Source organism: Desmodus rotundus, chromosome 10, assembly GCF_022682495.2.
Source record: "Desmodus rotundus isolate HL8 chromosome 10, HLdesRot8A.1, whole genome shotgun sequence".
Taxonomy (NCBI): Eukaryota; Metazoa; Chordata; class Mammalia; order Chiroptera; family Phyllostomidae; genus Desmodus; species Desmodus rotundus.
The window spans coordinates 94,215,558-94,241,461 of record NC_071396.1 but is presented as its reverse complement, the minus strand read 5'-3'; the positions used below and the strand labels follow the sequence as shown (position 1 = coordinate 94,241,461).

Sequence of the window (25,904 nt, the reverse complement as noted above, 5' to 3'; positions counted from 1 at the left end):
GCCCACGCAGGCAGCTTCCGTCTGGCCTGCAGGGGACAGATTTCCTGTTTGGCGGGAGCAGCCTGTGCCCCTGCCATGGGGCTGGAAGAGAGAAAAAAAGAGGGGGCAAGGCTGGGCTTGTATATCTCCTGGGCAGGGCAAGAAGGACACAGACCACCCTCCGCTTGGGCCTTGAGGCAGGCAATGCATCTTTAGCTGCAACTAACTCTGCCCGCATAGGACTTCAGTCCACTTCTGGTTTTTGGAAGGCACCATGTGATTAACTTAATTCCTGGTCTATATCCTTTATCATATACCTTTCACATCAATGCTCAAGTTAGCCTGGCCTCTCAGACCACACACTGACCTTTAGTAGAAGAAGGCTGCTGCCCAAAAGCTTGGGTCGCTGGTTCCGTTGTACAAGCTGTGCACTGCACAAGCATGTCTGTGTAAGGAGACAGCTTGCATATCATAGAGGTTGTAGGCTTTTACATTTATTATGACAATTATTCAACAGATGGAAGTGCAGCGTCTTGAAGAAAGGATCCTGTTTTCTAGCATGCACAGAGATGCTGTGTGGGCTAATGTTAATCCTGCTGAAAGGCCAGAGAAAAATCAGTTCTGGGGAGAATTTCATAACAGATAATGTACCAGATGGGTAAACCACAGGCCAGCCTTGGCTTGGGCAACAATTCCTGTGATCCTTTACTAGGGCGTGTCTTTCCCATGCCTGCTCAGGAAGGGTGCTGAACTCCTGCCTAGCTCCTCCTCCAACTTGACTTTCCCCTTCTTTCTGTCTCTGCTCCTTGCTTGCTCTCAGCGAGGCAATGAGTTGAAGCACAATGTCTAAAGTTGAAGAACTGGTGCTTCCATGTGTCCCCACCTTCCCTGGGCTCAGGAACTTCAGGCTCAGCTTAAGTACACAGCATCAGGGAGGTAGGGAAGGCTGGCCCTGTCTGTCCACACTAGGCACAGGTCATGCTCCTTCCCACCCCCTCTGCACCAACAGAGAAAGGGTGATAGTTCCCCAATCTTTGGAGCCCTGAACTGCTTAGCCAGTGGTTAGGAAGTGCCGTGATCTTCCTGCAACCAGCAGTTGACCATCCCTGCACCAGGCAGCTCTGCTCTCATTCCAGGTCACAAAGTGCCAAGTTGCCCACAGTCCTCTGCTCAGAAACACACAGAACAGTGCCGGAGAGCACAAGAGAGCTCAGGGCAGGCTGTGGCCAACTATGGCCTGTGGGCCAAACGCCGTCTGCCACCTGTCTTACTGTGGACTTTGAGCTAAAAAAGGTTTTTCCACTTTTAAAAGGTTGAAAAAAATCAAAACAAGAATAATAATTTGTGATACAGGAAAGCGATAAGTAATTTAAATGTCTGTGTTCATAAAGTTTTATTGGAACACAGTGACGCCCATGTGTTTATACATAGATTGTGTATGGCTGCTTTGGTGTTACAATGGTAGAGTTGAGCAGCTGAGCCAGAGACCGAGTGCCCTGTATGGACTGTAATACTTACTATCTAGCACTTTACAAACAAAGTGTGCTGACCCCTGGCATGGAGCACGAGAGGCCATGAGGTGTTCTGGAAAGACACCTGGATTTGGAGACACGAGACCTGGCCTTGAGCCCCTCTTGTACCAGTTAGCAGTCTGAGCCCTGGTTTCCTCATCTGTAAATGAGAGTATCCACAGGCCCCGTCCTGCCTGTACCCTGTACCCATTGTGTGAATCAGATGACTTCACGGACAAGCTAGTGCCTTGTGAGCTGCAAGACCTATGTGAATGTTTAGTATTATTTGCCCTAAAAGGTGGGTCAGACCTGGTCATCCTCTTTCAACCCTTTTTTCCTCATCATCTTTATCCCTTCTGGTCTCGGGGCAGGGCAGGGATTTTTATTGGCTCTTCACCCCTCCCTCTGTTATCACCAAGTTCCTGTTACTAGGAGGGCAGCCACATTCATCTGTGGGCATTTGACTCCCTCACTGACCACCAGACCTAAGGGGTGGATTCAGCCAACCAAAATCCACTTGCAACCCAAATCACAGGTTTGCGCTCCCTGAAATTCTGATCGCAGGAAATCACGGGGCTCTCACATAACTCTTGGGGAGGAATGTTTCAGACACCACGCTGACAGTTGGCCAGCCAGGAGAGAAGGAAGCCCTACTTTTATTCAGCTTGCTCTTTCATCGATATATGCACTTAATTACAGTCGAGTGTTGGCATGGGGCCCTAGTCCTTGTTTGGAAAATGGCAGGTTCTGCTTGAAGAGGAAATGTTAAAAATAAATAAAGAAAGAAAGAAAGAAAGAAAGAAAGAAAGAAAGAAAGAAAGAAAGAAAGAGGGAGAGCAGTAGTTTAATCAGCCTCATTGTCACTCTACAGGACCTTTTAAAAAGCAGGTGTGAGGTGTGCCCCTCCCACAGTGTGATCAAAGGTCTTCCGACACACAGAGATCCTGCTCTCTACCCAGCCCGCTACATGGGGACCCAGGGCTGCATTTGGCCCTAGAAAGTTCTCAGAGGTTAGAAGACAGTCCGCTGTTGTGCCAGACTTGACTTCCTCCTGCACTGTGTTCACCTGACTTCCTGATCCCTGGGCGTGGCCTCAGCCAGAAAAGCCTAGAAGCTCCTTTCACCCCAGCTCTGTCTGGCCTCTTGAGCCCTGGCCGTTGGCTGTCTCCACATTGCCTTCCTTCAGCCCTGAAGCTCTGCTTCTCTGCTCGTTCCCAGCACAGGGCTGCTGTGTGTTCCCAAAGCCCTTGGGCCTCGCCTGCACAGGCCTTGGGTACCTCCCCCATCTTGTGAGAGGCCTCCTTCATCTCCTGTCTTCCCTCCAGGGTCTGCAGGGATGCCTTTCCAGGTCAAATGTCATGGAACTGCAGATTGAAAAGGACCCCTAGTGTTCTTACATTCTCTCGCCTCTGGTGTTTTCTCCACAGCGTCCCTAACACATGGCTGTCCACCCATGTACTTGGAACATAATGACTGCCAACGTGGCTCTAAGGATGGGAAATCACTTCCCCAAGGGCATCCCATTCCTTGTTGGGCAGCTGTAGCCACTAGAAATGAGCTTTCAGTGAGCTAAAATGTCCTTCTTTATAATTCAACCTGCTCATTCAAATTCTGCCTTTTGGAATGATTCAGAATGTCTGCTACTCTTCCCACAAATGCTTCCAGCCCCCTCATCCTTCCTCCTGCTTCCCTGTGCCCGATGCCCTCTGGAGTCCTGTTGCCTCCTCTGACTGACCAATGTTCGGCAGTGGCCTTCAGAGACTCCCTTGGTTCCCACCCCACTGTGGCATCACTGGTCACGGGGCCCTGGGCATCTTACCACCCTGCAGAGGGTCTTGCCTCTGTGTGGAGTGGGCCCTGGACTGGACCTGAGCAAGGATGTGAACCAAAATGAATGGGTCTCAGAGGCCCTGCCAGCAAGGGGAGGGAAGAGTCGATCCTTCCCCCAAGACCCAGTGGGAAGGCTCTGCAACTCAGAAGACGATCGAGAGCAGAATCATCTGGATGTGTTCAGGGTCTTCCTGGTCCCTTACAGCCGCAAGCCCCATGATCTCTGGGAGGGGACCTGGAAATCTGCCTTGTTAACAAGCTCCCCAGGTAGTCAGAATGTGGCCCAAGTTTCAAGCCACTGGCCTCAGGGTTGCCTGGGTCTGGCCTCTTCTGAAGGCCCTGGTCCTGTCTCCTGTTTCAGAGGGGTCTTTGTGGTGACTCTAGAGGGGCTGGGAATCTGAGAGGGCCTAACCTTCTGGAGCCTTCAGGTGGGGATGGCCATTGGAGGGTCTTCCTTCCCCTATGATGGGTCTTGCTGAGTGAGGCCTGAGGAGAGAAAGAGAAAATATTGCTGCCTCATGGCTCAGGGTTCTCAGCAGGTCAGAATCCAGCCTTCAGGGCAGTGTAGGTGGTGTGTGTGTGTCCTCTGTGGGTCCCCTGAGGTATTCTTGAGGAACTTAGGAGCCTTACCTGAGGAAAACAGCAAATAGCAGAAGGCAGTAGATGGTGGACTTGGAAATCATTGACACAATGTGGCAGATCCAAGGAGTACAGAGGACAAAGACCCTGGGCGCTGGGGCATCAGGAAGGCTCTAGGGAGGAGGTGAGTGGTGGGGCCAGGACTCTGGGCCTCAATTAAAGGAGCTCTTATTTTTATCAACTTTATATACTGGGAAGAAGATATCTGAACAATAGATTCTGCTATGTAAAAGGTAGAAAGCCATTGCAGGAAGGGAAAAGGGAAGATAAAGTTGCCTCAGGCCTTGGAATCCTTGGCACCCAAAGAAAAGCTTTTCTGGTGCTTCTCACACCAGAAAGCAACCCCTGCCCTTTGCTCTCCACCCTAAGGCAGAGCCCAGCTGGGGAGACCTGGGCAGGACTCAGCATGTGGTCAAATTTGCATTGAGCTCCATCCCCCACTTGAGGCCGAGGCCAAGCCTGAGGTATTTGGGGGTTCAATGAATGGAGCAAAGATACAAGGGGCAGATATAAGCCTTTAAATGAGGTAATTCCTAAGTGTGCATTTGCTGGCTACTATTGGTGCCTCTAGTTTTTGCATTGGTTATGGCCTTGACAATTTTCATTCACAGGATCCATTTTCCCAGTGAATGTTTGCCCTGTGATGAAGTATAGAGTTCGGATTGCAGAAGGCAGAATAGATGCCAGGGGCCCAGTTAGAGGCATTTCAATATCCAAGGGAGATATGCTGGGGTGGCTCAGTGGGTTTGGGCTGATTCATGCATCCCTAGTTGACATGTTAGTACACAGAAACAGTATTCCCCTCTACCTCCGATTTATGCAATGCAATCAGTGTCACAATGACCATGTGACTTTTCTTCAGCTTTATTGAGACATAATTGGCATAGCACATTGTATAAGATTAAGGTGTACAATGTGTTGATTTAATATGCTTGTGTATTAACAATGGCCATTTGGAACCAACATCAGGCAATTTGTTTCCTGCTCAGTTATTGACCATAATCATGAGGACTCATGCATGGCTGGAGGGGACGCTGGCTGGGGTGGGAGCTCCTTTGGGGCCTCTGTTCTTCTCAGGATCCTAATGAGCTGAGGCTTCCTCTGTCCTTGTTCTCAGGTAACAAGTACGAAATTAAGGTGTACACTGGCGACGTCATTGGTGCAGGAACTGATGCTGATGTCTTCATCAATATCTTTGGAGAATATGGAGACACAGGTAATGGGTTTGAAATCCTTTCTTCACATACCTTGCCCAGAATTGCTTCTTAGGTGGGCTGTTCCTGCCTTCCTCACAGAGGAAAGCAGCCCCGTCTTCTCCTGGTTCCTCTGTTCAGGGTCTCTCTTCTTGCCATGTGCTTTGTCATGAGCTTCTCTGCACAACAAGGTGCTCATCTTGTAAAATTCATGTGTGTGATGTGTTTTCAGAAGAATGTGTTCTTAGGTTTGGGCGTGATTTAAAATTGTCCTGCATTCCAGAACAGATCCAAGTTCTACATCGCCAAGGAACTCATTCTCAGTTACACTCTTTGTCTCCCTAAACTCCATGTCCACCTTGAATTGTATATTTGGATGTCACATGGTCTTATTCAATGCGGTGGTTTGGGGCAGGCCAGAATGGGGCGAGGGATCAAATTGGACTTGGCCTTGTAGGTAGAGCAGGAACTGAGGACACAGGTATAGGTCCTGGTGTTGGGAGGAAATTCAGGCCAGCAGGGCAGAGGCAGGTGGTTCTCTGCTGCTTCTGCCAATTTAATGGAAGAATATAAGGGTCAGTAAAGCTGCTGAGACATGTAAAATCTGGACACAATATATAAAAAAACTCAAAATGCATTGCTGGGCATATAAGGAAAAAAAAGAGAAGTCGCCAGGGGCCAGAAATGAAGAGAGAACTCACAACTAAAGTATTAGCTACGAGTTGATGTGGTAGTCCTTGGAAGGAGGAAGCTTTCATGTTCAACAAGCTATAGGATGGGTTTTATACCCACTTGAGGTCAGGAAATGAGATATTGGCCCTTTGTGAGGCAAGATCTGAAAAAATAGAACCACACATGAAGCCAGGAGTCTTGAAAGTTCACAGGAATATCTTCAGTAAAAAAAACAGGCCAGGAAAAAATTTGCTCATTAGTACAGTGAACTTACCTCTGCAGGAGCTCTAGACTGAAAACAATTGCTGAGAAATTGATACCTTAGGCTTGTACCTCATGTGAGCTTGAGGTTTGATTTTACGCTATAAGTGTGATTTGGGGACTTCCTCTCCCCCAAATACAGAAAACTGGTTCCATGCTAGATACAGTTGAAGAAAATACTAGGCACCAAGAAAAATATAGCAAAGAAATACAGGAAATAAAAATAGAGTTGCTGAATATAAATGCTTAATGAGTGGCTTAATCAACACAATTGGAAACCATTGAATAGAGAATTTGTAAACTATAAGATACATATGAGCAAAATGTTCAGATGTAGTAGAGAGACAAAGCATTGGAAAGTATAAATGAGAGAGAGTGCAGGAGACATGGAGGAGAGAGTAAGTTCTGATAGGTGTGGTGCAGGAGTTCCAGACACAGAGAACACATAATAGGTGAGAGGACATATTTGAAGAGAGAATGGTTGAAACTTTTTCAAAATTGTACAGAGATATGAATCTTAAGATTAAAGTAAAGATATGAATTACTTCAGATTAAAGTAAGAATACGAGTCATTAAACAAGATAAATAAAAATATCCACATTTAGATGCATTGTGGTGAAATCAAAGGTATAAAGAAAGACCTTAAAAATAACCAGGTTTGGCAGATTATGTAAAAATTAGACTTATAGCAGGTTCCTATCATCAATGTATAGAGTTCAAATTCATTAAATAATATCTTCAATGTTCTGAGCAAGAATATAGATCAACCTAGAATTCGGTACCCAGCTAGGTTATAATTCCAGAGTGAGGGCATAATTAATGAATTTCCATGCAAACAAAAAGAAATAAGCTTTACCACTCTTAGACCTGTACTCAACCACTAAAGAAAATATTTTAAGAAAAAGAATATTGTACCCAAAGGAAGGGTTGGGATGCAAGAAACAAAAGTGAGCCAAAAATTGATAATTATGTAACAAATCTAAGCAAGCATTTACTATACAAAGTAATAACAGTAATGACTGCTACCAGGGCATAAGAAAATGTGTACCCAAAACACTAAAAAATAATAATCTTTGAGAAGGAAAGTAGATAATGAGAGTTAAAATATAATAAAGTTCTTGGTCCCAGCCCATTCTCCCATCCCTAGGAGAGTAGAGATATTAACTTTAGACTTTAACATCAAGTATAGATATTACAATTATAAATTAACCACCACAAAATAGAAATGTACAATTTCTAAACCAATAGAGGGAGTAAAAGGAATAAAAACTCAATCCACCCAATAAGAGGCAGGAAACGAGAAAAGAGAAATAAAGAAAAAGCATGGCTAACAGCAAAAAGTGAGATAAATATAAAGATAACCACAATAAGAGGAAATCAACTAAACCCATCAGTTAAAGAATATATATTCTCATATTAAATAAAATAAATAAAACCCAGCTTACATATATGCTATGGAAGGACTGAGGATAAATAAGATGGAATAAACTATTTCAGGAACATGTCAGTAACAGGAAAGAAGGTGGTATGGCTATATTAATAGGTATCAAATTAATGTTTAAGGAAAAACACTTTGTTAAATATAAAAATACACTAAGCAATCTCAGAAAGAACAATAAACCATTATATCTTCCAGATATAATGATTCTGAACTTATATAAACTTAACATATTTCAGAAATACAATGAAGCAAAAATTAACAAAATTTTTGGAGAAACTTGATAAGTAAATAATGATAGTGGAAGAATTAAATACAACACAATAATCGATAAGCCAAATGGATAAAAATTCAGTATGGATGCAGAAGATTTTAACTGCACAGTTAATGAGCTTGATTTAACAGAAGCTGTAGATCCCTGCACCCAACTGTCAGAGGGCACACATCTTTTTCAGGCACGTGGTGACCACATACTAGCCCACAAAGCAAGTCTTAAACTCAGATCAACATCGTAGAGACAACATTCTTTGATTAGGTTAATAAAATTAAAAGAAACCTCAACCTCTCATTCCATTTAGAAACAAACTTTAATTTTTATCAAAAATAATCATCAGTTACAAAATCCAGGAGAATTTACAAATCATTAGAATCAATGAGAGGGAAAGTTTAATAAAAATGCTGGATATAAGATTAATGTACAAATATTAATAAAAACAATAAGCAAGCATTTAAAAATATGTGATTTATAATAGCAATTATAAGGTACCTAAGAATAACTCTAACAAAAGAGTTTTCTGGAAAAAACATAAAATTTTATTTAAGGATATACAAAAATACCTAAACAAATGGAGAAATATATTATGCTTATGCATGAGAAAAGACTCAAATTCATTAAGAAGTCAAATTTGCTCAGATTATTCTCTACATGTAATGCACTTTTAGTCACACTTCCAAAGGGCAATATCGTGTAGCTTAAGCTGAAAATAAAATTCATGTTCAGAAAGGGCTATGTATCACCAGGACAATTTTGAATGTTGAAAGTGTATTAACCACATTAACAATATGGGGATAGTCACCCTGGCAAATATTAAGGCAAGGTAGATCTCTAAAAACTGCAACAGTGTAACATGGCTAGAGCAGCGATTTTCAACCTTTCTCATCTCATGGCACACGTGAACTAATTACTGAAAGTCTGTGGCATGCCAAAAAATATGTACTTTTTGCTGATCTGACAAAAATAGGTATAGTCTTGATTCATTCACACCAAACAGCTGTTGTTGTGTTGGCTGTTGTCATTTTTTAAATTTCACAATCTAAGGGAAAAAAGGCCAGTGTCCCTCACTAAATACTCAGGTATTGCATGTTTTAAAAATTCTCGTGGCACACCGGCTGAAAATTGCTGGGATAGAGGATGAACAAGCAAACCAATGGAGCAGAATAAAGAGCCTGGAAACGCACATAAAGGCAGCATTCTCAATCGCAGGGACGAGGACGGAGTAGTCAATTACTGGTGTGTAAACAATCGCTTCACCACGTGAGAAGAGATGCAGTGACCTCTTCTTGCCTTTCGCCGTACACAGAAATAACTTCCCGGTGGGTTAAAGACTTAGATGCGAACAGCTCTATGAAATTTTAGAAGAACCTTTGAGAATGTCTTTTTAAAATCTCAATTCGGGATGCAGTTTTTTGAACTATTCACTAAAAGCACAAACAACAAAGAAAAATATTGATAATGTCCATTCAAACAAGAAAAATGCTTACATGATAAAAGACACCATAGGCAAAGGAAAGACAATAGAAAGACAAGAAAGTATATGAACAAAAAATTACAGAAGAATGAGGTCTAAATTATATATGTATATCAAATATATATGTATATGAAACACACACACGTTCAGTCTCTCAAAATAAGCAAGGGAATGCAAATGAAAATCGCAGTGAAATGCCACTGTACACACACTAAAACAAAATTAGAAAATCTATATGTTAAGAACAACTGTGGAGAGTGGGAACACTCGTGGACCGCTGGTGGTAACGGGTGTAGTACAGGCATCTTGGAGGACAATTTTGCAATGCCTAATCCACTGAAGATGAGTACACCAAGGACCCAGCAACCTTTTTCATAGGTGTCCGCTCAGAGCCTCTTTTACAAATGCGCAGTGGAAGGTAGGGACAAAAGAGTCCATTTCAATGCCGTTTACAACAGTGAAACACTAGAAACAACTTCAATGTCCATCGGTATAAGAATGCCTACGTAAGAGTATCAGCTTCACTCAATCACTAGCAGTTGGACTAATGAACCAAAGGTTACAGCATCAACCAGGCCTCAAAAGGATAATACGAACTAAATGAAAGTGAGTTGCACAGGGGTATTTGCGGATGAAAGCAGGAGCACTAGCCACAACTTCCAGGAAGTGCTCTGTCTGTATTAACCAGGTCAGTCCACATAGTGAGCCTGTGGGCGGTGCCATCATCATCCCCACTGCTCGGATGAGGAACTTGAGACAGAGATGTGCACTATGGTGTGTTTATTAAAATCCTAAAGTATGAAAAAATAGAATGTTTTCTTTATGGGTACATACCTGTGCAAGCAACAACTTATGGGAACAGTACATACCAAGTGCAGGTAGTGTTTATCTGAGGGAGGGAGTGGGGGATGGGGATGGACAGTGAGACTGGCTACCTCTCTGGTGTGATTCATGTCCTTTACAAAAGGACATTAGACAGAGTGTTAACATCTGCATTAACTCTTAAATCTGGGTGGTGGGTACATGGATGTCATATTATTTTCTATCTGTTTAAATTGTTGCAATTGAAAATGTAGAAAAATGTAAAGAATTAAATTTTAGAAAAGCAGGAAAACGTGATGGCATAAGCAAAAAGCTGGTGCTTAGTTGGGGCTGGAAGGGTTCATCTGACCTTCAACTTGGAACATAATCATGGAAAATCACCAAGTAGAAAGAATAAGTTAGAGTGTCCTAACTGACCCATGTGACTTCTGACAAGGTATTTGACTTCTGTAAGTCTCGGTTTCTCCATCTACAAGAAAGAGTTAATAATACCTCCTTCTTGGATTGTAGCAAGGAATAAGTGAGGAAAAAATCCATGTGAAACAGCCCTGACCGGTGTGGCTCAGTTGGCTGGACATTGTGCCACAAAGCGAAGGGTTACCAGCTCAGCTCCTGGTCAGGTACAGGCCTGGGTTGCGGGTCGGTATCCATGTTAAACGAACCAACCAACCAACCAAGAAAACCCATGATTGTAGCTCTCATGGCTGTTTTCCAGAAAAGGAGTCAGACCTAAGGAGGTCTGCGGGCTGGGTCCCAGTCACAGCACCTGTATACCAACTGCCATGGCTGGGCTCCCAGTTCAGATACACGGAGGGCAGGGCCTCAGGCCTAGGGGTGGGCGCTGATTGGTTTACTGGCATGGGGACTCCAGACTAAGGCAGAAATCAGAAACACAGTTATGGGCCCTGGGCACAAGCCACACACGAGGCAGGCCTCTGGAGGCTGGACGACTTTAAGGACCCCCTTGTTAACTTTTTAAAAATTTTAACTTATTTTTAGAGCAGTTTTAGGTTCATAGCAAAATGGGAGTACAGAAAATGCTCACGTACCACCCATCCCCCACTACAAAACCTCCTCCCCCGGCTGACGTTTGAGACCACCCTTCAGTGGACAGACCATGAAGGCTTGGGGCTGGTTCTCTCTCCTCCCTGGTCTCCTTTGTAATATTCATGCGTGTCTGTGCCTACAGGGGAGCGCAGGCTGGAAAGTGGAAAGAACAACTTTGAAAAGGGAGCTGAAGACAAGTTCACACTGGATGCCCCCGATCTGGGGCAGCTGATGAAGATCACGGTTGGCCACAACAACAAGGGAGGGTCTGCGGGTTGGTTCCTGTCCAAGGTGGGTTCAGCTGCCTGTCTGCAGCCCCTGTGCCCTGGGAGGGGGGATGTCTGGCTCCACAGAGGGTTATATTTCAGCCCTAACTTCCTTCCTCCCTTGGTCTATCTGCCTCCACTCTTCTGCCTACGCCTGCTGGCCAACCATCCTGCTATCCTCATACCTCCAAGACTTTGCCCACATTACCACTTTCCTAGAAAGCCCAGTTCTCTCATCTGAAGCCTGGCCATCATCCTTCAAGGCTCTGCCATGCTGTTTTCCCTGACTCTGGCCCACCAGAACCTCTCCCTCCCACGAATGGTTATAACCCCATCTGCTTAGAGCATTCATTTGGCCCTGATCATAGGTTTCCTTGTGACTTACTTCGGGCTATTGCCTGATACCTCAAATTTCTGAATCTCAAGTCCTTTGTAACTTCACCTACCCAGGACAAAATCACACAACAAGAAGATGACGCAAAGGCTTCTGACAAGTTAAAATATATCTGGTCCAAAGTTTGTAAGGAGAGCTCATGCCCCTGGCTCTACATTGTTCTGCCCTCATTTTGAAGGAAAGACCCCTCTGACTCTCACTCACAGCCTAATGCTTACTTACAGTTGTGCCGTGAAGACTTGCTACCTGCAACTGTAAACCTATAGCAGAAATTAGAGGTGGAAAGAGGCACCATAATAGGTGGGACTATTGAGAATTGTAATGGAGAGTCATAGAAGATATAAAAAGCCAAAAGAATGTTAAAAATTGATGGGATTTTGAAGTCATTTAGAAAATGGACTGCTAACCCTTCGCATGTATTCCCCGTAGTCATGAGGCTATCAATATATCAGCTCATCACAGAATGATAGGAAAAGGTTAATGTAGAATATATTTTTTAAAAATGTTTTGAAAAAGGTCTTATTGCTTGAAATAGAAACCCCTCAAACTTGTAACAGTTTGACTATAGAGAATGAAGCTGTTTGATAGTTGAGGTTTGTTATTATTTAACTTGGTTTATCTCCTTGTACCAGTTAGGAATGTATTTGGCTGCAAGTATGAGAAAATTAAAGTGCAGTGTTAAACAATTAGGGGTTTATTTTAGTCACCTCACATGAAACCAGGTGTGGTCAGCTCAGGGCTGATACAGCTGCTTTCTTTCTGAGACACCTGCTCTCTTGCTGCATCACTATTCTCAGTTTGATGGCTTTCAACCTCCAACTTGTTGCCTTGTGATCCCAGGATGGCTGCCAAACCTCTAGCCATCTTATCTGTGTTCCAGGCAGGAAGAGAAGGGAAGACCAAAGAGGGAAAAGACAGTTTTCCTGGCAAGCATTTCCTTATTGTGAAAGAAGCAAAACGTGCTTTGGAACTTCTGTCTGCATTTCATTAGCCAGAAATATGTCATGTGGCCACCCTAGCTGCAAAGGAATGTAGGACATCAAGGGCCTAGCTTTCCAGTCTTGATAGTAGAAACAGGCTATGAAGAAGCTTATTAGCATGGGTGTTGAGTGAACATCCTGGAGTGTCTGTTACACTTCTCTCCACAACTAGCCTGAAGGTTCCTTGAGGGCACCTCCCCATCCCTTGGCTTGGGGCACGGCACTGGCTCAATGAAGCGAGGAATGGCCAAGTTTCCTTTGGAAAGGAGAGGGCTCGGCTGGCCCTTGGAGCAGCCATCCTGGTGCTGTACAGGATGCCAGGAGGCTAAACGCTGGGTGGACTGGAGAAGAAAGAGGGCAGGCATCCAGACCCCAAAGAGCCAATGCACAGACAGGGGTGTGTCTTCAGGGAGGTTTTTTTGTTGAGCTGGGCCAGGGTGGGAGAAGGGGGGAGGGGCATTTGTAGCCTCAGCCAGGATGGGACCCAGAGCAGGTACCCGCAAGCCCAGTTCCTTCATCCTGGGAAAGAAGACAGTCTGAGTGAAAACACAAGGTTTGGTGGAAGGAGCAGCAAAGTGCACCTGAGGTCCAGGTGCAGTTGTGACCTTCACACCGTTGTTACAGCTTCACTTCATGAGGTCTGGCTCCTCCTTGGTGGCATGGGCCCACCCACCCAGTGCGCTCCAGAAGCTTCATGAAGGAGGTGGCAGGCTCACACACCTGAGCAGGACCTTTCCTTAGCATCCTGCTGAGGGGAAAGGGCAGCTTGGCAAGGTGTGGAATGTGCGCGACCGCTTTTGTCCTCTGAAACACATCTTGTTCCATTGCCTTCTGAAATTTGATACTGAGGCTTTTGTTTCTTTCTGGACAGCTTGTTTTGTGGTTAGTTTCCTTTTTCTTTTTTTCCAGGATGCTCACAGGAGTTTTTTCTTCATATTTATAATTCTTAAGTCTTGCCAGAGAACACTAGGAGTAAGGCCTCTGTTAGTTCATTCATTCTCCCCAACCCCACCCCCACCAAAGAGTTCTGCTCTTCTTTTGATTCTTTGGAATGATGTTTTCTTCCTCCCTCCCTTCTCTGTCACCCCCCTTATTACTGTTTGCTGCTTGGGCACTATTTGAAAACCGAAGGTCAAGCAGGCTACTTTCAGTGTGAGACTGGCTATTCAGTTAGGGGCCCCATTATGTATATGGGTGAGTTCAGGGCCTGGTAGGCAGGTCCGCATCTGTCTCCCCAAAGCCAAGAGGGTATTCCCCCCAAAGGTTCACTGGCTTTTCTGGAAATATCCTAACAGCCTAGTCCTTTAACTAAGCAAACCAAAATTCTCCCTCAGGGTAAAACATAAAAATAATTCAAGCATTTTGTAGGTCAGTGCACCTGGACTTACTAGATATTTTCCCGAGGGAAAAATTGTAATGAGAAAGGAGAAATGGGGGTTCTGGGTCCCAGGCAGAGTGGGTGCAAGCTGAATACCAGGGGCTGGGGGAAACTCAGGGCCACCTCTGGCCCCTTTCTGACCATGCCAAGGATAGCCAGCCCTAAGTTCCTGCCACCTTCCATTGGGTCTCCAGGCTGTCCCTTTCCCTCGGTCCACTCTGACTTACCTGCTTGCCCTGAGCTCCCCACAGACACCGATTAAAGGGGCTGTTGAATTGACTGCATTCCCAGATTTGACATGTGCCCAGAGAGCGCTCCCGTTCTCGAGGCTGCCGGGCCAGCCTGCACACGACAACCTCACCTTTGGTGTCTATGTTTAAGGCGGTGGTGGAATAGGCCCAAAGTCAGTGGAATGAACCCTGCATAGGTCATCTCCCTCCTCTTCAGTCTAGTCCATCGCCCGTGTGTGTCTCAGCCTGGGCTGACAGACCCCAGTGTGAGGGACACATCCCCTCCCCCTGCTCTTGGCCCCTTCCCAGGCTGACATCCTTCCTCCCCTAGGCTTTGCTCGTGGCTTTGGTCCCCACATCTGGTTAGCCCAACAGTTGTCCTCGACTCAAATGGTCAGTTCAGTTCAACAACCACTTCAGAATGTCAACAGCCACCAGATGGACCGTTATGCTGCTAGTGAGTCTGTTCTTGGCCCGTCTGCTTCAGGAGAGAGATTAGCCCAGGCCCCCACAGCTTCTCAGTGGCAGGACTGGTACCCACCTTGGGTCCTCGGGACTCCCAGTCTGGATTCTCTCCCTATGCCACATGTTAGAAAGTCCACAATCGGGTGGCTGGCCAGCTGCATGCTGTGGAGAGTATAAGTTCAGCCAGCACCACAGGCTCCAATAAGAAGAGAGACAGAGGCTTGCGGATGGATTGCAGGGACCTTGAGAAGCCCAACGTGCCCCCGTGTCACCAATTAATACTCAACACTTAGCAAACATTTACTGAGTGAGCTATTACGTTCTAGGCCCCACACTACCAACTGCAGCTGTTGCAGTAAACACATCCTGCTTCTAAAAGAGGCAGGTCCTTAAATCATTGCTTACTGACTGTAAGGCAGATTACTTCCCATAACCTTACATTCCAGAATTTCAGGGAAAGTCCAGCTTCATGAACAAACAGTCTGTCCTAGGGGCCCCACGAGTTGATCAGCCCAGGTTACCCAGTTTGAGGATCAGAATTCAGAACCACCGACTTTAAGGCAAAGCAGGACAAGATAAGAGTCTTGAGTACAAACAGATGTTGTGGGGGTGAGCTGTGTCTGAATGGGGGTCACGAGAGACTTCAGGGAGGTCCATGGGAGCTGGGCCGTGAAGCTGGCTCTCAGGGGCAGGGATGTTGAATAGATCTGGGCTGGACACAGGGCTCAGGGAACTGAGAAGTGGTGCTGGGGAGGTGGGGAGGCAGGTCTTTGTTGGATGTGGTAGCCTGAGGTGTGGGAGCCGGTACATGGGTGGGGTTAGCGGAGAGGGAGAAAGTGTAGAGGAAGAAGAGAGAGTATCAGGGATGTCACCAAATGCTGTCACTTACAATTATTTGTATTTGTACTGTGGTATATATCACGTGACAGTATTTCAGAGCGATGAGTTGAACACGGAGCATGTGGGGAAGGGCAGCCTTTTGGTAGGGAGGAGGAGAAGATCCCACCTTCCTTTGCTGGCCTCAGTTTCCCCACAGAACATTCTCTCGCTCTTCTGTGAGCCCAGGTCTGTTTTGGTAACTCTTGGATGCTGAGACTTATTCAAAGTGGGTTTATAAGTTCCAGACCCTCCTACCTTTTTCTGTCTCAAAACTCACCTGTCCCTCTAGTAGTGGTTCCTGGAATGTGATGATAGTTGCTTACTGGAGAACATACCCGCCCTTTAAAGAGAAGGGTGAAAACTGCTCAAACACAGAGCCTTGTGTCTTATTCCCTTCTTGCCCCTGTGGCCAATATGTGGAGGGTACACCTTGGGCCCCTCAGGTTGTCCGAGTCTCAGCTCCCTAGGCACGTGGTGGGGAGGGAGGAGACCTTTCCACCCGCCCCCATTGCTCTGTGTGGGGAAGGGGTTCACTCCTGCACAGAGTGGGCCTCCGCTCCAATCAGAGTGTTTAAGTCAAATCGACGGAAGTTATTCCAGTGTTGAGGAGGGAGAGCTGCCACGAATCATAGCTGATGTTCCACATCAGTTGAAAACTTACTGACTCCAAGACCAATGCCATGTGTTGGAGACACGTGTTTACCCTGTTGGGAGGACGTGAAGGCCCCGAGGCCCCAGGTCTGTTTGGATGTATCTGTGAACCTTCTGGAAAGAAGTGACAGGAAGTGACCCCTGCTTAGCAGCTCCATCTTTTGTTCCTTTTGTTCGGGAGTAGTTTGTCCTTCTTGGGTTTTTGTATCCAGTGCTCTTGCCCTGTGACAGGCCCCTCCCCTGCTGCCATCTCACCTTGAGGGGCTTGTGACTGCTAGGCTCCCTCTCGCCTTTACAAGGCCAGCGCTATCCATGGGCTGGTCTGCAGCCTGCAGGGAGAATATTCCTCTGGGAGAAAAATAGCTCCCGTTTTTCTGTTAGATCATTGCTCTGTCTGTCTGTCTCATATGCGCGCGCGCGCGCGTGCGCGCGCACACACACACACACACACACACTCCAGATGCACCCTTCTACCATCCATGGTGAAGGGTGCTTCTGTCTCTCCTGTCTTATATTGCAATTGTCTCTGCCATAACAACAGAATCCATGAAACAGTGGTCTGGTGTATTCGTTCTGTTAGCAAAAACATGTCTTGAATTCTTAAAAGGAGCTCCATGAAAAACAAGAGGTGTCTGGGCAGTGTGGAAGCAGAAGTGGGGAAGCAGCTCGCTCCTCCCTTGGAAGGGGCCCTTGGCAGTGCTCCTTTAAGCAACAGGGCTCATGGCCCCAGCAGAACCCAGGTCAGCAGAGGCCAGAGCGTCCTCGGGAGAACTCTCTGTCCCCTACCCCCAGTACAGTCTCTATACCCAGTGCCTGCATCTGTTCCCTCCGTGTCTCACTTCTCTGCTCCTCCCCCTGTACCCATCACCATTTGCTGCTAGACTCGTTCCAAAATGTTCTTCCCTCCTGGATGGAATTGGCTTCCTCCAGCCTCATCTTGCAGACTTTGGGACCAAGACATGTCATAAATAATTGTCCCCATACTCCAATATGCACGTGGAAAATTTTTAGAACTCTTCATGGACTTCCATACTTTCTGCTCCAGAATTTCAGCTGTGCTCTCTCTTGGCCTTTGTTGGTTTTGTTTTTTCTTAAGGTACTTTGGAAAGTCTAATTTTAGAGTCTTGGTTGTTTTTGAATATTCATTCAAATATTGTCTCTTTCCTTTGTGATTCAGCTTCACAAGCTAGTTTTGTCCTATAGAGGCATTTAATGGTACACATTTCATTTCTCAGGTTAGCTAAACGTCTCAAGTCAGGAATTTCATTCAGGTACCAGGCCAGTAGAAGGCCCTTTACTGGAGGCATCTCTGTGAGCTGTGAGGGTGGCTCTCTTGCTCTTCAACCCACAGTTGGCACACACTAGCCAGTGAACATTTAGAGACAGATGGCGAGTGTCTATATCTAGGTTTATTAGTAGGCTGGACAACTCACCTGATAAACTAAGTCCTGTCTTTCTTTACCTTGCTTTTCCAACTCTGTGAGAGGCCGTGAGGGGCGTTAGGAAGCAGGCCGAAACCTGGCTCAGGCTCTTGTCAGTAACTCCCCAATCTACCCCCCACCCCTGGGGGAGGAAAGCCATGAAAATGTGCAGGCTGATGAGTTGGGAGGGGCTGACTTCCATGGCAGAACCCCCTCTGGGCAGTGCCACAGATATTAATCAAATCCACAGGCTCTGAAGGGTGACTCATACCAACCAAACTTGCAAGGGACTAATTATAAACCAAGGCCTGAATGCTGACTTATCTGGGACGGCTGGTTCCAGTCACTGGCTCAGGCCACTAGCTCTTCTCTGGGGGCAGTGTCCTCAGAAGGCCCAAAGGGTCCTTTGATGAACACTGGATTAAAACAAGGGGAGATGCCCTCAGGCAACCCAGTGTGTGCCCTGTTTCCACACTGCAGACACTTGGATCTTAGGAAGTGAGTTTCCATTGAAAATCAGAGCCCCTGCGAACCAAAATGTCACTGGTTCGATTCCCAGTCAGGGCACATGCCTGGGTTGCAGGCCAGGTCCCCAGTAGGAGGCATATGAGAGGCGACCACCCACTGATGTTTCTCTCCCTCTCTCCCACCCTTCCCCTCTGTCTAAAAATAAATAAATAAAATCTTGGAAAAGAAAAAGAAAATCAGATTCCCACACTCTCTCTAGGGCAGTCTTGGGAACACCCAGGAAGACATTTTTACTTTCCAACCCCTCTCTGTCGCCAGATCTTCTGCCTGTACAATGCTATGACTGAGAACACAGTCTAGTTATGGACAATTCTGTGGATGTTAGAGTGAGTTTTCAGCTGGATCTTCCCAGGACATTTTGGGAAGGCCTGTCAGCCCCTTGGTAATCTCTAGAAGACACATGGCCTCAACTTCGCCCGCCCTGCTCATGTGTGAGCTCCCCGCAGGAAGCTTCCTAGGTGGCCAATTCCACTGGCCTCCCTGTGCATGGCTGACATTTTCTGACCTGATCACCAGCTCCTGGGACTCTGGGTGCCTGATGTGAGGCTTACGGTTCCCTTCGCATAGCCTCTGCTTCTCACCAAGGTTGGCACCCCCAACCTTCCTCAGGTAAGGACGGGGATGGCCTTGCTGTCTGCAAATCCAGGCTTCGAGTTCTCACAGCCCAGCTCACAGGGCACATCCTGTCAGTGTCTGACATTCAATGTCTAAAAATGATCTGCATCAGAGGAGGGAACAGTGGGCATGTAATTCAAGTAGGGGACAATTGGCAGGCCTCTCTGCGTGACTCTCAATGTTTTGCAAGGTTTTCTGGGCAACAGGTGCATCTTTGGGATGTTTTCCATGGGCCCCTAGGAAGCTGAGAGAGTGTATTCTTAGAGTACACTCCAGGGATGGAGGATTTGGATTGGACCTCCAGGTGCATCCTAAGAACAACTAACATTCTTTTTCTCTCTTCTTAGATTGCCATTGAAGATGTTGGCAACAAAAGAAAATACGACTTTCCTCTTAACCGCTGGCTGGCCTTGGATGAGGATGATGGCAAAATCCAAAGGGATATCTTAGTGGGTGGAGCTGAGACCACAGGTAGAACCAAAGAAAGAGAAGGCCCCTTTGGCTAATAGTTCACCTTCTGTCTGAGGCTCAGTGTTCTCATCTGTGGGCCTGGAGGCCTGAAATCAAGTGGGAGCCAGCTGTGTCTCCAGGCAACATCCCCCCTGCTCTTGAAGGTGTTCTGTTTCTCTGATCTGCAGTCTGGGGCTCTGCTGATGCCAGAGGAGATGGGGAGATGCCTCTGAGCAGATACTAACTTCCCGGGCAGAAGTCATCCATGGGGTGAAGCCAGAACTCCTGATACATATGGGCATTTATGAGGACATTGTTTTACTCTTCACTCCTAATATTGAGTGCTTGCTCTATGCCAACCCTCTGCTGGGCATCTGACCCATTTCATCTCTAATCCTCAAGATGACCCTGTAATATAGGAACTATTACTGTTCCCACTTCACAGATGAGGAAACTGAGTTACACAGAAGTTAAAAGAGCTGTCCAAGGTCTCAAGTTGGTAACCAGCAGATCCGGGATTAGGTCTGCCTCCTACATTTCTATACTGTGTGAATTCCATGGGAAACCTGCAACGCCCAGCATGGAGGTTTATGGAAGTTCCAAAAAGTTGATGTTAACGAATGCATATCCGAGAGTGTGCTGTGTCGCAGAACCACCCACGGCTCCCACTGCACAGGGAAAATGTCCAGGTCCTGGGCAGTAGCATACAAATTGTTCCCCAATATGGCTCCAGCTCACCACATCAGCAGGACCTTTCAACACCTTCTCCCACCACTTCCACACACCCTCCAGCTCCCTCCACCTCACTGTACACCTTTCCCTCTTTCCTGTACCTACACTCCTTCCTCATCCGCCCACCTCATCCACAGGCCTTCTCTCTCTCTTCCCTTAGCTGCTTGCTTATTCCTTCTCTCTATCTTTGAAACCTGCCTTCTTCTCAGCCTGTGATGCCATTTCTCTCCTTTGTGTTCCCCAAATTCCTGCTCCCAGTCACTTCCCTGGAACCCTCTCTTCCCCCTCTAGACAGGACAAGTCCTCCCTTCAGTTGTCACAGACATTTCGAGCAGGCCCCGATTGCTTTCATTCGGGACACCCAGAGCTCCTCTGCTCCAGCACTGTGGCACCTTGGCCTGGCCTGACCTTTTATAAAGTGTGGCTCATGTCATTTGTAAGTAGAGTTAGCAAATTATGTACTTAAAACCATATAGTAGAATGGATTTCACATAACCCCTTTAACCATGATACCATTGGTTGCCTCAAGTGGTAGAGGAAGGGCAGGAAGGGCAGTCAGAGGCCAGGAACGGCTGGTAACCCTGGCCACCCTGAGTATGTGTGGTGTGAGAACACCATCTGTCTGTGTGTTTTGGAGAATAAAGCTGGAGACTTACTCCTTTAGGGCAGTGGCCACTCCTTTTTATCCTCGCATTCTCCCCATGCCTGGGATTCTCCCTGTGCCTGGTGTAAAATAAGCACTCAGTAAATGCTTGTTGAACAAAGGAAGGTGTAAATGTCTGAATGAATAATGCATCTGGGTAGTTGTACCAAAAGAAGTTTGGGAGGTTTATTTCTCTGGGGTCAGGGAGTGAGGGGGCCGGGGTAGGGTCAGGAGTAGGCAGAGGGAATTAGTAAGGACTAGTGAGTCATTGCCTTAGACTCTAGGGCAGAATGAGTGAATGGGGCCAGACCTCAGCAGAGTTTCCTCTCCGATTGTCTGTCTTCGCTGTTTTCTCTTACTTGGTCCCACTCAAGAGTTTCATCTTCCTCTGCTGGCTCTGCCCTGGCACTCCGTGTCCTCATACTGCATCCCGACTGACCAAAACCCCACGCCGATCTCTTCCTCCCTCAATCTGCCCTCATCCCTCCACATCAGCAAATGCAGGAGGACATTAGTGCCCTCCATTAAAAGGTATCTTTTGAATTTATGAGCAAAAGCGCAAGCTAAATGAATCAGATAACCCTGACTATAAATCTCTATTAATGGAGTTGACTATTACAATTAAATTAGACATAACAGAATTCATCCAGCAGCTATTAATAATATACACATGATAATTAACATTAATAATAAGAACTCTTCTTAGCTAACCCAAGTTCCTCCCTCTCCTTGTTAGTTTCCTGTGATCAGGGCCGGCAGCTTCCTATAATAATACCTGCCATTTATTCCTAGACACAGATACACTGACACATAAATTCTGAAAAAGATAAAGGCAGGTTGAAAGGGGCACTGGACGTTATCTGAGGGACTGGGACAAAGGGACCTAGGGCATATGGAAGAGGGAGACCTAGGGAGGTGGTGGCCAGGTAGGGGGAAAGTGAGCACGATATTGTAATCCGCTGGCACTAAACCCTCTTCTCTCTCTTGTTTCCATATGCCAGCTATCTCATACATTGTCACCATCTTCACGGGGGACCTTCGGGGGGCTGGGACCAAATCCAAAATCTACTTGGTCATGTACGGGGCCCGAGGGAATAAGAACAGTGGGAAAATCTTCCTGGAGGGTGGTGTGTTTGACCGCGACCGCACAGACATCTTCCACATCGAGCTGGCTATGCTCCTCAGCCCCCTGAGTCGGGTCTCCATCGGGCACAGCAATGTTGGCTCCAACAGAGGCTGGTACTGTGAGAAGGTAAGCATGCTCCTGGGATGACCCTTCCCTGAGTCTACCCCTGTCTTCTTTAATTTGCAAATACAAGCTCTAACCTGCTTCCTGCTTCCTTTGGGTCAGTAGCAGAGCACACGGGGGATCCCTTTCATTGGGCATTTTGGATGGTAACATGTCTCTCCATCTTGTCTTGCTGATGGGCAGGAATGAGGGCTGCTCTGTACGAGCATCCAAGGGCCAGACGCAGGGTAGGGGATCCAGATGTGCTCAGTCAGTGGTTATAGACTATCCTGATTCCTGCTGTGATGTTTGGCTTCAGTTTATAAATCTCTCAATCAATAAGTATTTTTTAAACAATTCTTTTCTTTAAAAAATATTTTATTTATTTATTTTTAGAGAGAGGGGAAGGGAGAGAGAAAGAGAGGGGGAAAAACATTGATATGTGAGAGATGTATTGATTGGTTGTGTCTTGCATGCCCCCCATCCCCAACTGGGAACCTGGCATGCAACCCAGCCATGTGCCCCACCTGGGAATCAAACTGGTGACCTTTTGGTTCACAGTCTGGCACTCAATCCACTGAGCCACACCAGCCAGGGCTCAACAAGTACTTTAAAATATATGTTTGTATTGTGGGATACTTATGCTTTAAAGAATATACGTAACAAAAGATAAAGAGAATTACAAAAAAAACAAAAGTCAATTCTGTCTACCACCAACTTAAGAAACAGAGTGAGTATTCCTAATGCTCTTGAAACTCCTCTGCATCCTTCCCTGATCATAATGATGCTCTCCCTCTCCCCCCAGTGCATTATGAATTTCTCTAATGTATATTTATGGAAGATTTTGTAATGTTCCAGGAACTTTCCTTTAAACATCTATAGTGTAAGTGGCCTGGGCTAGATAAACTTCCCTGTTCTAAACCCAGGAGTCTGGAACACAGGTTGAGATGGAGAGGTTGTAAGAGAGAAGCTACTTCCAGAAAAGGGCAGTTCGTTTTTGTATTCAATTTCAGATATTAATTACCTTTCATGTGATTGATCCTTTTTTATTACATGACAAAGAAAGGATTAATTTAGTATCCTAGGTAATTTGGTTCAGATTGAGATTTTATGATGTGCCTAAAGAAATGGGGTGTTTGAAGGGGTCATTGTATATAGAGGCAAATGTTTGAGATTCGGGCTGCTAAACAGGAGTATGGATGGCACCCATTTGGGAAGGCTTCTTAGAGGAGGTATTTCATGATCTAAAATTTAATGACAGGTAATGTGAAGAGCGTGGTATTGCTTGAGGGTCCTAATGCAGATGACCCTTAATGTGGGGCTGAGGAGGCTGCTGAGCATCCTCAGGAGATCCCATCCAGGGGACCTGCTGCCAGAGACTCGTGGTCTGCTCCCCCCAGGTGGTGATTCTGTGCCCCTTCACCGGCATCCAGCAGACCTTCCCTTGCAGCAATTGGCTGGATGAGAAGAAGATGGATGGGCTGATCGAAAGGCAGCTCTACGAGATGGTGTCTCTCAGGAAGAAGAGGCTGAAAAGTAGGTCAGAGGGGGCCTAGAGACTGGTGGCCTCTCAGACAGGGCCAGGAAAGGCCAGGATGTCAGACCACTGGGCAAAGGAGTCCACTTCCGCTTCTTAATTCTCTGGAAAGGAAGAGAAAGGGACCTCCAGGGAGCTTAGTTCTCCAAGGTCTAGGTCACACACCTGGCACCAAAGCTGATACTCCAGTTCCCCAAGTTGAATAAGCTGCCACAATGGGCTAGATGTTCCACTGAATGGCTGAAGACAGTGCATCCTGAATGTACCAGACATAGGGTGGGTGGAGTCAACTCTTCTCCCTGTGTAAAACACACTAACATGCCTTCTCCATTGAAAGGAACACTAGGCACCCTCTTTCAAATAGCAGGGAATCCTTGGCTTCCTAACACTGGCACTTGTTCTAATGGGTTTCTGAGGGTGGGACACACCTGTGCTTCTGTGCTGATCACCTTTGATTTGCTCCTCTTCCTCACTGGTACCATGAACATCTCTTTACTTATTAAAGTTTTTGGTGCAACTTGACCTGTCTCTGCAGAAATTGCTTGGTCCCTGTGGGTCTGGACGACTGACTTGAGAAAAGCTGGTACCAACTCTCCCATCTACATCCAGATTTATGGGCGGAAGGGGCGGACAGATGAGATTCTCCTGAACCCCAACAACAAGTGGTTAAGACCAGGCATAATCGAGAAGTTTAGGGTAGGAAAGAAGTGTGACAGGGTGGGAGGGAGGGAGGGGAGGGGTGTAAGAGGTATTTGTCATGGGATTCTAGGTTTTCTAAGCTGGGGCGGGTGAAGCTTGAAGATAAGAAGGTACAATGGAGACTTTAGGTCCCTATGAAGAGTGCCAAATTTGATCTGCAGGTGTAGTAAATGGGATGTCATTTAGCTCTGGCCCTTACTCTGAATCAGATAGTCCAGAACCACGCCTGGGGGAAGAAGCAAGTATGGAATGGTTGTGAGCATCTGGGAGCCTGGCCACTGGCAGAACCACTGTAGCCCAGAGATCCTGGACACCATTAGTGTCAAATTGCCCAATCTGGACTGAATGAGAGAGTGAGGAGCAGATTTAAGGGAAAGTGCAAATTTCAGAACCTTTCAAAAGAAATTCAGCTTTAAATTTCCAGTATCTATATAACTAGAGCAAGGCTTGTTTTGCCAACAGAAGTACGGCTCTGACCTTTAAGTAAGAATAATTTGTAATTTGCCACTCGCTTCCCAGAGCACCCCACGGGTGCCTCTATTATACCAGTCCACTCGCTGCTCTTTCTGTATTTGTCTTCCTGGCTAGACTGCAGGCCCCTAGGGAAAGGGCACGGCTGCTGTATTGATCTTTTTGTCTGTTTCAATGCCCAGCAGCGCTCTGGGGCTCTGGGCTTGTGCTAATTTGCAGGGCTGCCATATGAATTTTGTTACTAGAAGTTTATTGCTTGGAAGATTTTCTTTAGTCTGGATCCTACTGTGGGTCAGTTATTTTTGTTCAATATCATCAGCTCAGGCTGAACCCTAGCTCCGCAGGGCTCTCTCGCTTTCACGTGCTGCTGGCCACTAGGGCATGAGTGGAGGCAGGATATGAGGGTGGCCTGAAGCAAACCCATCCTAGTTGCTCAAGGAACAGCCCAAAGTGGGTGCCCCCCTGCCAGAGGGTCAGCTGTGGAGATAAACGCATTTCGCCTGGTTATGCCCACTCACACCTTGTCATTTCTCACCATAGCTTGAGCTCCCGGATCTCGGCAGGTTTTACAAGGTTCGGGCATGGCATGACAGAAGGGCTCCTGGCTCTGGATGGCATTTAGAAAAGGTGAGACACGCCATCTTGGGAATGGGGAGCGGGTAGGGAGAGGAGACAGAATGATTCCTTTCTAATGAACCTGCCACATAAGTTTGCTTTTGATCTGTTTGGAGTGAGGGTAGGAAAGGGATATGGTGAGACATGAATCTGGACAAAGGACACAGGGACTTCCTGATGGGGAGGGACTTCCAAAGTAGACTAAGGAAGTGCTCAGGTGTTTTGTCCTGACTTACATTCTGCCCCAGCACCTGGTTGCTAGGCAAATGTGGGTCTCAGGGGCCTGGAAGGATGAATGTTAATCTGGCATTCTACCTTCCACAAGTCATCCCCAGGGAATGGCCTTGGCCTCCTGAGATTAGATAGCAGGCCATGGATGAACATCCTTGGTACACCTACCTACTTACCCCAGGACTTCTTCCCAGATGACCTTGATGAACACTCTGACCAAGGACAAATACAACTTCAACTGCAACCGCTGGCTCGATGCCAATGAGGATGACAATGAGATCGTGAGGGAGATGACCGCAGAGGGCCCTGCCGTGCGGAGGATAATGGGCAGTAAGTGCTTCCCTACTCCCC

General features: G+C 46.5%; 1 protein-coding gene across 1 annotated transcript in view; it reads left to right on the top strand.

Moving 5' to 3' along the window:
* Positions 1-25,904, top strand: part of LOXHD1 (lipoxygenase homology PLAT domains 1) — a 133,941-nt gene that overhangs the window by 26,709 nt on the left and 81,328 nt on the right. Inside the window, 8 exon segments of the mRNA XM_053913122.1 lie at positions 5,077-5,175; positions 11,283-11,431; positions 19,295-19,418; positions 21,774-22,024; positions 23,401-23,536; positions 24,073-24,233; positions 25,248-25,334; positions 25,748-25,883. Of these exon segments, the coding sequence (XP_053769097.1) occupies positions 5,077-5,175; positions 11,283-11,431; positions 19,295-19,418; positions 21,774-22,024; positions 23,401-23,536; positions 24,073-24,233; positions 25,248-25,334; positions 25,748-25,883 (1,143 nt within the window).